This window comes from Lepidothrix coronata, unplaced genomic scaffold (assembly GCF_001604755.1).
Source record: "Lepidothrix coronata isolate B3197 unplaced genomic scaffold, Lepidothrix_coronata-1.0 Scaffold113, whole genome shotgun sequence".
Taxonomy (NCBI): domain Eukaryota; kingdom Metazoa; phylum Chordata; class Aves; order Passeriformes; family Pipridae; genus Lepidothrix; species Lepidothrix coronata.
In genome coordinates, this window is record NW_016690293.1 from 88,533 (window position 1) to 100,356 (window position 11,824).

At 40.6% G+C, this 11,824-nt stretch overlaps 2 protein-coding genes across 3 annotated transcripts in view; both read left to right on the top strand.

The window, feature by feature from the left end:
* The window catches only part of WDR35 (WD repeat domain 35), a 44,812-nt gene extending 38,269 nt beyond the window's left edge, over positions 1 to 6,543 (top strand). The window contains exons 23-28 of one of the 2 annotated variants that reach the window (XM_017824829.1): positions 605 to 715; positions 1,809 to 1,973; positions 2,930 to 3,070; positions 3,847 to 4,003; positions 4,654 to 4,894; positions 5,843 to 6,543. In XM_017824829.1, the coding sequence (XP_017680318.1) occupies positions 605 to 715; positions 1,809 to 1,973; positions 2,930 to 3,070; positions 3,847 to 4,003; positions 4,654 to 4,894; positions 5,843 to 5,990 (963 nt within the window). In that variant the 3' untranslated portion in view covers positions 5,991 to 6,543. The remainder of the gene's footprint in view (positions 1 to 604; positions 716 to 1,808; positions 1,974 to 2,929; positions 3,071 to 3,846; positions 4,004 to 4,653; positions 4,895 to 5,842) is intronic. The other variant, XM_017824831.1, reaches the window with a different exon arrangement.
* Positions 6,544 to 7,791: 1,248 nt separating this feature from the next.
* On the top strand, positions 7,792 to 10,482 carry TTC32 (tetratricopeptide repeat domain 32). The gene is made up of 3 exons (XM_017824833.1): positions 7,792 to 7,904; positions 7,980 to 8,140; positions 9,339 to 10,482. The coding sequence occupies exons 1-3, from the start codon at positions 7,792 to 7,794 to the stop codon at positions 9,464 to 9,466; spliced, it is 402 nt and encodes a 133-aa protein (XP_017680322.1). The 3' UTR covers positions 9,467 to 10,482.
* The last annotated feature ends 1,342 nt before the right edge of the window (positions 10,483 to 11,824 follow it).

Consider the following 11,824-nt stretch of genomic DNA (forward strand, 5'->3'; position numbering starts at 1 on the left):
TGTTTACACTATTGTTTTTTTTTTTCCCTAAATCCTTCCTAGTTGCTATCTCTAACTTCTTGCATGGTAACTCTGGTGGGAATACTAATGTACAATGAAAATGGAAGATACTCTCAAAGGAGAAAAAGTAGGTGGGATAGGGTGAATAGGATATATAGATGTACAGGGTATAGCAGGATATGACCTACTATGTAACAGCTAATTTAAAACTATGCTATGGTTGATTAATTGAAAATGCTTGAAAAATGCAAAACGTGCTCCTTTTAATGCCATTTTCAGTAAAGCAAGACCTAGCACTTTCTTTTTTTAACCTCTCTGTAGTAGCAAAGTTTCATAAAATACTCTAAACAGTAAGAATACAATCCTTTTGGTATGATTTTATTTGAAAGAAAAATTTTTAAATAGCTTTTCTAAATTTAGAAGGAGTGTGTGAAAGTAGCAATTCACTGTTCTAAATATTTGCAACAGTGCATTGATGCCTTCATAGGATCCATGAAGGGAACAACCCCTTCCCCAGCCTCTCAGAATTAAATTAAGTAATATAAGTACACAATGTACTAAAAATGTGGAAGTGAATTTAACATGGTGCTGATGATTTTTGCAGGATATAGCTCATATGTTTGTACGAGTGGGGATGTGTGAACAAGCTGTGTCAGCCTTTCTGAAATGTAATCAGCCAAAGGATGCAGTGGATACCTGTGTGCACCTCAACCAGGTAAAACAGCAGGAGATCATCTGCTTTACCAATACCAGTTTAACTGTGAGATTTCTATCCTAGTGCCCAGTTAAATACAAGTCCTTGTTAAGTGTCTGGAAGATTTATACTTCAAGGTTAAGCCAGTTCTCCGAGATTAAGATTAGACCATTGGAGGGACAGTGCAAAGGCACGTGCAGGGTGTGTAGTCAGCATGCTCAGCATACAGACACTTGTAGCCTCTCTGGAGCTGGGCCATGCTGCCTTCTGATGGAATGGGAGGAAGACCGGAGGAGAGACAGATGTCTGTTCAGGATGTTTTTCACATCCCCCTCCTTCTTCGTATAGATGCAAATAGATTTGTGACTGAGTGAGGATGTAGCTGGAAAAAGCTGATCTGAAAATTGATCTGTGTATTTACATCTAGAGCTGTTTCCTGGTATGACTTACTTATGCAAAGGTTTGTGTCGACACAAATAAGAGAAAAACTGAGGATGGCTATGAGGAACTTGATGTATGGGAATGGCAGGACTGGCTAGAGCTGGCTTTATATCAACAATTTCTTAGTTTATGGATCTGAAGAGCTATTAGGTGTGAGATACAGCTAGGACTCTCAGTCCTGCCAAACTTTTAATCTCAGGAAAACACAGTAGCCAAACTGTTGAAGATCAGGAAAGTTCGCAGACAAAATGAGGTGTACAGAAGGATAAGTAAAGTGTTACTGTGTGCTTTAAGCTTCTCGGCTGAAGTCCTCTTTTAGGCCTGCTTTTGAGAGTCTGGCTTTAGTAATATCAGAAGTGTTGAAATCCATGTGTCCAGCTATGAGCTGCATTGAAGTGATTTTGCAAAGCATTTACCAAAGTAGAAGCAACTGTTTTGTATGTGGTTTTGGACAGAAGTCCAGCATTTGTTGCACAGGCCTGCTGCATCACATGATTGGCAATGATGTTAGCATTTGTATTCCCTTGCTTTTTATGTTAATTTTATAGTAGTCTGGTTCTAAATGGCAGTGAAATATTGCACACAAATGTATCAGTCTGTTCATGGATAACCGGCTTGTTCTGAGAACGTATTTGAAAAAATTAGGTTAATAATTGTCTCCTTTCATTTCTAGTGGAATAAAGCTGTGGAGCTGGCTAAAAATCACAATATGAAAGAGATTGGATCCTTGTTAGCCAGATATGCAAGTCATTTGCTGGAAAAGAATAAAATCCTTGATGCTATAGAACTCTATCGTAAAGCCAATTATTTCTTTGAAGCTGCTAAGCTCATGTTCAAGGTATCACAGGTTTTATTTTTGTGTCAAGTGGCTGGCTTTTTGCACTAGCTCTTATTACTTCCATGCTACTTTTATTCTCTTGGGGTTATTTTAGTTTTAACAATGTCTGTGCTAGGAGCAGATGCCATTATACAGGATACTGCAAAGATGAATTCAACTCTCAGAGTTCAGGTATCTCTGTAATAGTTACCCTTGATGTCCTCTGTAGCTAATGGAGAGGATACTTTTGGGATGTCATCATTTCGATACTTTCACTTCAGTGTGAGATGAACTGCACCTCAGAAAAGGTCCTGTTGCTCTGCATTGCCTAGTAAAGAAGTATGGTTGACTGGCCTAGGCTGCCACGTCCACACTATTTTTTATGTGTTATGTGAGTTAGGTTTATCTCCTTTTTTAAAACAATAGCAATGTCAATAACTTTAAGATGTTAAATTTTGGTATTTCTTCAATTAGTACCTTCAATTAGAAATGGCTGTGGTGGGCTTTGAGATAGAGATGTTGCTTAGATTTGGGTTGGTTGCAGAGATTTCTGTACATAACTTAAAGTCTGTAAGAATGATATGTAATTTTTACAGCAAATATATATAGCAGAGTATATATATAATATATGTTACTTTCAAAAGCCATTCTTCTTTCCTGGGAAAACCACCAGACCATATTGAAAGCTATGTATGTGTTTAAAAGTTGCTATTTTTCAGTTTATTTTTATACTAAGTCAAGAGACTTATACATGGTTACACTGATATATCCTTCATGAGAATCTGGCTTTATATACATGTTACCTAAATAAATATAGAATAATGTGCATACTTCACTTTGACATTTTCATTTATAGTTATATTTGCAGTCTAAATTATTACATAGAAAGGCAGAATCATTTTTTGGCATGATTTCCTAGGTTTGAACAAGCATGCAATTGTATAAGAGAATTAAATCCCTTTGTTTTGTTTTTTAAGATTGCAGATGAAGAGTCGAAGAAAAGGACAAAACCTTTGCGAGTTAAAAAGCTTTATGTTTTGTCAGCCTTACTTATGGAACAGTGCCATGAACAAATGCAAAATGCACAAAGGGGAAAAGTTAAGGAGAAAAGTTCAGAGGTAGTGTCTTTTTTTTTTTTCCTTTCTGAATTCTGGTGTGTGCTACCTAGAATAAAGCAAGCTATCTTCATGGGAGGCTATAATGTTTTTCTAATAATCCTTTTTCTTGCTAAGAACAAAGCTTTCCTTAAAGCAAGTCTTCCATGAAAACCTATTAAGTATTATTTTAAAACATTTAAATCATATATATAAATAGATATTTTTCTTCCCAAGTTTAATGTGTTTTTCCTAATACTTTCACTGTAACAATGAAAATCATACTAAGAAACTCCAGACTTTTTTTTTTCCTGCAAGACTGTCATTTTCATGTCATTTAGGAGTAAGGATTGATCCCAAAGAGTGATCTCTGATTAGATTATCTTACCTTTAATTTAGCAGGAAGATGGCTCCAGATATGAGGGAAACAAATGGAAGCATTTTTTTTCTGCGCACACATTCATCTTCATATGCCCAAATGAAATAGTTTAGACAAAGTTTTAAGAGCTCTGGTGTTGAAATGCAGTATTAATCCAAAGTATGAACCAGTCTGCAGATGTGCACAAAATATATTTGTACACACGTATACAATATTTATCTTTGAAAATCTGCACCATATGTTGTGCCTGTGCTCTTTATAAAATGTCTGACAATGTTCACTTTATGTCCATTTATATTTCCCCTAGTTAACACAGACAGTGGTGTAATCACCAAGTAGAGAAAAGTTCTTTTCATGTATCCCCATTTCCTGCTGTATCTGTTTCATATAAAAATTACTTGTGATACTGCTTTGTTTTCAGAGTGCTTCAGCTTTGGCTGGTTTGCTGGAAGAAGATGTTCTTTCTTCAACTAATCGCTTTGCAGACAATGCTTGGCGAGGAGCTGAGGCTTACCATTTTTTCATACTTGCACAAAAACAGCTCTATAAAGGGTCTGCAGATGCAGCGCTTAAAACAGGTAGGACTTCATTTTTAACCCTGTAAAGAAGTTACAGAAACTGTTCTAATTGCACAGCACATAATTTCATTTATAGTTGGCACTTTTTTCTGTTCTTAATAGATCCATGGAATTTAAACCAAAAGCATATAATGAATTGATTATGGCTGCAGTCAATATGGCTGGAAAGGACTTTCCTGAAGACAATGCAAATCTTAACTTTCCAAGTATTACCTGATCAAATTGGTCAATTTCTGTAGCTATTCTGTTGACTGTTTGGTTTCTTTCCTTAAATTCTAAGGCACACCTGAATTCACATCGGACCTCCCAGTAGAGCTTCATAAAAAATCTGTGGCAGTTAAGAGAAGCAAGTAGTGCTTTATACTTTATCCAAGTAGTGAAGATCTATTTCAAAACCTTGTAACATCTTTAAAACAAAACAACCAACCAAAATGAAGTGTTTCAAAAAGTTTCCCAGTCAAATCCCCTAATTTTATTTATTTTTAAAAAGCAGTGCTTCATAGTCATGTCAGTGAAGAGACTTTGGTTCACTTTGTCCAATTTGTAGGATTAATACTGTGTCCTAGTAGCAAATATTTCATACCAGATGCTTGCAGTTCTCAGAAGACGTGTAATAATTTCCCTGGATTTCTTTTTTTCTTCTTTTTTAGCTCTTCATCTGAGAGATTATGAAGACATTATCCCTGCAGTTGAAATCTATTCCCTTTTGGCACTCTGTGCATGTGCAAACAGAGCATTTGATACTTGCTCAAAAGCATTTGTTAAACTAGAATCCTTGGAAACTCTTAGGCCAGAGCAGAGGCAACAGTATGAAGATCTTGCTCTAGAGATATTCACGAGATACAGTCCAAAGTATAACAAAAAGTCTGATCTGGATGATGTTCTTGAGAGGTGGGCTTATTTTTATATGATACTGTAATAATACTATCATTTTTTTCCTGCTGTTGGTCTGTATTTTGGGTTTTAGCAGATTTTGTGTGTGACCAAGTTAATTAAATGCTTTGCTGCTTAAACCAAATATTGGGCAAGAATCATGCAGGTGTCAGCCACTTTGCAGAAAGGGTAATACAGCACTCTGTTGTTTGGGAAAATAGACACTGACTGCGTTCAGGAACTGGGCATAAAGATGTAACTTCACCTTAATTTGAAATGCAGGTGGACAGAGCACAGGAGTTTTAGGACTTCTGATACTGTGTCACATGACATTACTATTTTAATGTTACTGTTTGCCTCACTGTTGTGGTGTGAAGCAAATATCCACAAGTGAATGTTTAACCGTTATTAACTAACAAGTCCTAGTGTTTTGTGAATTACCTAAATCTACATGGTGTGAGGATATGTCAAGTGAAAAGAATAGAGTAAGAAGGGCACATTTAAGGGGTAAGTCCTTGGAATGGCTATACCCACAACAGTGTCTTTGACATATGTTTCCTGCTAACAGCATGGAATTTGTGAGTACGAAAATTGACTGTGAGTCAATTTTCTTTTAGCAAATAGGATTTTAACATGTCTTGTTTGATCCTACTGTGCAGCTGTACAGAATCTCACTAACAGCTGTCAAGTTGACTCATCAGAGGAAGGAGCATAATAGTAGTGCAGGTGTCTAATCTGACCTTACCTTTATATGGCCTTCCCTTCACTCCATCTTTTGGATCTGCTGGTCCTGATTTGTTGACTGTATGGTTCTAGGGGTGGGCACTCTCTGGTGAGGATTTACATATTTGGCTATGTGAACAGTGAAGTGTTACATGATTTAATAACTTCTAATTAACAGTTGGCACACCATGTTTTAATTCTTTCAGCTTTATTTACTCTCTTTTTTTTTTTTTTTTTAAATAGTGGAGATGAGAAACTTCCTGTATGTGTTGCAACAGGAGACCCTATCCTGGAGTATCGATTCTGGATGTGCAGTGTATGTAAGCATTGTATGAAAGCCAGTGAAGCAGGCAATTATAAGTCCTGTCCTCTGTGCCACAGCACAGTATAGCTGAGGATAAAGGCCCATGTATCCTCATTTATGATGTACTATATTTTAAAATACAACTCAAGTACTGTATTGTAGCAGATAGTGCTGCTATTAGGGAAACATTAAAAAAAAAAAAACAAAACAGAAAACCCACAAGAAAAACCTTTACTGGTTCCATTTATGTGAATAAACAACCATGTTAATAGACTCCATTTTTGTTACACTTTTAAAAAAAGATTTAAGGTAAAAGCATTATTTTCTAATTGTAGATTGAGCGTAGTTTTAAAACCATGTGAGCTGAATGTAGGTTCATATTAGTATGTTTTACTCTGAGCAGGCTCCATTTTTTTTTCTCTGTAATTCCATAGGAGATTACTGGGTTTTCTCAGAATTCACAGTTTTGTGAAGGAAGTAATTCTAAGTTGAAATAATGCCACAATAGTTCTGATAATATTATTGTATACCTTTTTGTACTACTGTTTTACTAGAGTAATGATACCAGTATAGACATGTTTGTGCTGGTTTCTTTTGCCAAGTGTATTTAAACCCACCACAGCAATAAAGGGCTTGAAAACACTCAGCAGTCAGTGTTGTCTGTCTGTATCCAGGTTCCTGAGCTTGGCTGATGTGATCTTCAACAAGGAAACCTCCATGAACCTTCAAACTGAAATCTGGCAATTTTTTTCAAGTGGCTTGAGAGAGCAGCTGACATCTGTTGAACAGATATCAGGACCTGAATGGTCACCCTTGTTACAAAGGTCTAAGGAACGATGTCTTACTTAGAACTGCACTCTTCTATCTTACTGCTGGATTTGAGCCTCTGCTCTGGAAGTGCTGCAGGTCCCCACTGCACAGGGTGAGCTTTCCCCAGGACCAGCCACCATTTGGCTGTTTGGAAAAGAGCCATGAGCTGTGACATTCGTGCTGTGCGTTGGCACATTTCTGAGAGGAGAGTGTGACACCTCTTCTGCACTGTCTTTCAGGGCAAGTCATGTCTCTCACCTAAACTTAGGCCAGGAAAGGATAAACCCCATTTGCATAGAACCCTAGAGTTGTAGAACACTTGGGTTGGAAGGGACCTTAAAGATCATGTCGTTCCAAACCCTTTGCCATGGGCAGGGACATCTTCCACTAGAGCAGGCTGCTCAAAGTCCCATCCAACCTAGCCTTGAACACTTCCAGGGGTGAGGCAGCCACAGCTTCTCTGAGAAACCTGTTCAGTGCTTCACCACCCTCAGAGTAAAGAATTTCTTCCTTATGTCTAATCTAGACCTACCCTCCTTTAGATTAAAGCCATTCCCCTTTGTCCTGTCACTCTATGTCCTTGTAAAAGTCCCTCTCTGGTTCTCTTGTAGCCCCTTTAGGTACTGAAAGGTGCTATAAGGTCTCCCTGGAGCCTTCTGTTCTCCAGGCTGAACAGCCCCAGCTCTCTCAGCCTGTCTCCATAGGAGGGGTAATCCAGCTCTCCAGGCGTCTTCATGGCCTCCTCTGGACCCGCTCCAGCAGATCCGTGTCCTTCTTGTGCTGGAGGCCCCAGAGCTGGACACAGCCCTACAGGTGGGGTCTCATAAGAGTGGAGCAGAGGGGCAGAATCACCTCCCCGGGCTGGTCACAGCTCTTCGATGCAGCCCAAGATACATTTTGTATCCAAAACACTGAAATACTGTATTTTGTGTGTATGTGTATGTGCTCTGGTATTTGAGCTTCCAGTTCCATCCCGTTCATCCCTCCCCGGGCTGAGCCCGGTCCTGCAGCGGTGCCCGCGGGGGCAGCGGCCTCCGCCCGCCCTCCGCGGCTCCCCTTCCGTTCACGTCACGGGGCGATGGCGCAGGAGGCGGCCGAGTTGCTGGCGGCGGCGCGGGCCGAGCTGGCGGCGCGGCGGCTCTCGGCGGCCGAGGAGCTCTACAGCCGCTTCATCGCCCGCAGCCCCGCGGGGTAGGGCCGGGGCCGGGGCGTGGGGCGTGGGCGGCGGGCGGGTCCCCCGTAACTCCGCTCGCTCTGTGCCCGCAGCGCCCGCCGCGACCTCGCCACGGCCCTCAACGACCGCGGGCAGGTGCGGTACCTGCGCGTGGAGTTCGCCGCCGCCCTGCAGGATTACACGGCCGCCATCGAGTGCCAGCCCGGCTTCGAGGTGCCCTACTACAACCGGGGGCTGGTGCGCTACCGGCTGGGTACGACCCGGAGCAGGGCAGGGCAGGGCGGCCCGGGCGCGACCGCCGTGTCCCGGGCGGGGGCACCTGCCTGGCACAGGGGCGGAGGGCGGGTGTCACACCAGAGCCAGGCGGGACACGCTTTGTCAGGCAGTGACAGGACGTTCGGCTACGAGCCCGCCCCGTGTGTGCAGAGAGACCTCATCGCAGTCTACAACTTCCTCGTTAGAGGAAGAGGAGGGACAGAACTGCTCTATTCTCTGTGGTGACCAGTGACAGGACCCGAGGGAATGGCCTGAAGTTGTGTCAGGGGAGGTTTAGATATTAGGAGAAGGTTCTTCACCCAGAGGGTGATTCAGTATCGGAACAGGCTCCCCAAGGCAATGGTTACAAAACCAAGCCTGTCAGAGTTCAAGGAGCATTTGGAGAACACTCTCAGGCACAATGTGTGATTCTTGGGGATGGTTCTCTGCAGGGCCAGGGGTTGGACTCTCTGATCCTTGTGGGTCCCTTCCAACTCAGCACATTCTGTGATTCTAGGTGTGCTGCTGTGTCACTGGAAATTATGCTATTCAGTGAAAAATAGGGGGAAAGGTGCAGTTTCAGTTCTGGAAGAGTCTGCATTGGGGTAAAAGAAGCCAGTTCCAAGCAGTGCCATTAAACCTGAGATAAAGCATCTTCCGAGCAGGTGTAGCTCCAGAGAGCAGAGTCTTCTCAACTTCCAGTTGGCTGCCAGACACTTTTGGGGAATTTCTTGCCCAAGTTTTGACTATGCTGTAAGAAGATGACACCCCTGTGCCTTTTGTTGGAGCTTGGCTGTTGCAAAGTCCAGACACAGAAGGTGAGGGACTTAAGTGAGCACTAGGAGAATGGAGCCAGACCACAGGCATCATCTGGGAAGCTGTATGCCAGTGTGCCAGGTGTAAAACAGCCTGACTGTTGGCATGGGCCTTTTGGCTCCTCTCCTGAATTAATAATGTGGCTGAATTGAGCATCAAGTCTGGTTTAGGTTCAAAAATACACACTGGTTCTTGCTCTGAAGCCCTTTGACTCCCACTTGGGCCTCTGGAGAATCCAAATGTAATGGGTCCAGTAAGTCCAGCTGCTGTTTTTTATTAGTGAAAGTACTAGGAGGTGTTCTTCAGTTGTGGTTTGAAAGATAATTATTTTCTTTCTTTCTTTCTTTCTTCCTTTTTTTTTTTTTTTTTTTTTGAGACAGGAGACTTTGATGAGGCCATGCAAGATTTCAGGAAAGTATTAGAGTTAAACCCCCAGTTTGAAGATGCTGCATTGAGTCTAAAACAGACTATTCTTGATAAAGAAGAAAAACAGAAGCGGGGATATTGAAAATAGAGCTAGTGGTGTGAAAATGTTCTGCTAAACATGTGATTTTTGTCACTGATGGATGAAACACGAGATCGTTTACATCTGTTATGACCTACTGAAGAAACCTCATTCTTGGATAAACAAGTTAAAAATGGATATGTTTGCAGAATAAACTGTGTTTGGTTAGTGTTGAGGATAGGTATAATGTTGGATCTCTGTGAGGTACGAGTACAGATTTTGTACAGAAATACCTTGTAAAGATTTTGGAAGCTCAGTAGCAGCAAATGAAGCCTGTAGTTCTCTTACTAAAACTTCTTTATTTATTCACAGATTGTTTTAAACAGTCTTTCACGGGGAGGAAAAATCAAACTGTACAAAACATTTAAATACTTATGATTGGAGCTTGTGAGCAATGCAATAATGATAGTGTTTGTCCACATAGAAATGTTACATTTTATTTAATTCTAAAGTGCAGTTGTTCTTTGTAAGGTGTTGTCCTTTAGGTTCTCTATGGTATCTGAATTTCTTTTTCATTTCAGAGTGTTTCTGTCTTAAGAAACACTTAACAGAAGTAATGAGATCTTTTTAGGTAACACCATCTGTACCTTGCTCAAGGAATGTGGTAGGAGAAATTCAGTCCTTTGTTCGTTCATTCACTCCTGGGGTTAGTTTTACGTTACCTAAACAGGTAGGAACAGAGCACACCTCTTTTTTGTAATCCTATTGTAAAAGTTTTGGCCAGATTAATAATTGAAAGAATAAAAATGAACATGTACTTTTCATCTTATGATTGTCTGCAAAAAGCTTTTCTTAGAAAATATTCACAGGAGGAATTGTGGCTTTCTCATTCTTACTGAAGAGATCAATTACCTGAAAAATGCAGTGTTAAATCAGTCTGATGAAACTGGCTGTCAGTACCCAGGCCACCTCATTTCTCATGTGGTAGGAGGGACCATTACTGAAATCATCAGCAAGAAACACTCTTGCATGTTCATAGCAATACAAGTTCTAATAAAAGAAATACTCTCTTGATTGCCCACGTAAGCATTAGGATTTTTTTTTTAAAATAAAATTATACCAGTGCCAGTTCTGCTGCTTGTGGCGAGTTCCTCTGTGGATGACCCCGAGCCTGCACAAGCACAGGGCTCACTGAAGATCATGGGACCCTCTGGGTGAGTCAGTCTGGAGCCTGTGGACATCCTTCACAACAGCCTCACCAAGATCACTTCCAGCCTTGATATGACACTGCAACAGCTACAATGAGCAAATTTGAAACACAGGGATGAGAAAATGCTACATTTACCTCTCATGCTCCCGACAATTGACTGCAGCAATTTGAAGTTACATAAATACAACGCATGATAGCAGGATGTGACCATTTACAGTTTGGAAAGTAAGCAGTGGCCATTTTTTTCTCCCTACAAAGTCTTAATTTTGGACTTTTCTGCATATATTAAGCACATGCATTGCTACCACTTATCTTAGACCTCTGTCTCCAAAAAACCACAAATAATTTACTGACTTGGCCCACTTCATGCCACCTCAGTATTAAAAAGTGAGAAGTCATACCAACTCTTGGTTGATGGTAAGTGGATGAGCTAGAACTAAACATATTCTTGACTGACCATGCCAAGAAAATTAAAAAGAACAGTTGAATATGACCTATGAAGTTTTACTGTGAGAGGAGAGATCACAGATGTGGTTCTGCACAAAACTCTTTAAATGACAGGATACAGATAAAAATCAAAACAGTGAATAAGTATTTTAGAAAACAAAGATGCTAGAGATAATATTCCAGCTTGTGGTGTTTTGTGAATATTTCTTAATTACTTCTTGTGCAGTCATTGGCACAGAAATATTGCACTGGGCTGGGAGTAATTCTATTGCTGGGAGCAGTTCTATCTTACAGTATTTCCTTGTCTCTCCTATGAAAGGACAAAACTGTCATCGTGCATTTCAGCATAATTTGGAATTCTTTCAAAGTAGTTTTGGCCAGTAGGGTTTTCACAATTTCCCCTTTCATGTGCACACGAGTCACTTAGTTCTCTGGCTTTACATCACAATACTAATTTGGGTTTTCAGTCTGAAATTATTAAATAGTATGTGGTGTTCTTTCACTCAGGCCTGTTGAGAGGGTATTAACCATCATTACTCATATCAAAAAAACCTAAAACTTGAAGAGGAGGATGTATATTGTAACTCCCCTTGTCCTGCAAAGTTTCCTGTCTGTAATAGTTTAAGATTTACAAATCTAATGGAGAGTAATAAAATTCTTTTTATGTAATGTATTGTGAAATTTGTGCAACCTCTCAGCCTGTAAAAGGAGTAGGGTTGTGTGCTTTGGATGTTTCACAATGTGGACGTGCTGTGGGTTTATAC

Bases quoted from the DNA above. Each gene is read 5' to 3' on its own strand.
- TTC32 (XM_017824833.1), top strand. From the start codon at position 7,792: ATGGCGCAGGAGGCGGCCGAGTTGCTGGCGGCGGCGCGGGCCGAGCTG. The intron at 7,905-7,979 runs GTAGGGCCGGGG...CTGTGCCCGCAG, and splicing joins ATCGCCCGCAGCCCCGCGGG to CGCCCGCCGCGACCTCGCCA. The intron at 8,141-9,338 runs GTACGACCCGGA...TTTTTGAGACAG, and splicing joins GCTGGTGCGCTACCGGCTGG to GAGACTTTGATGAGGCCATG.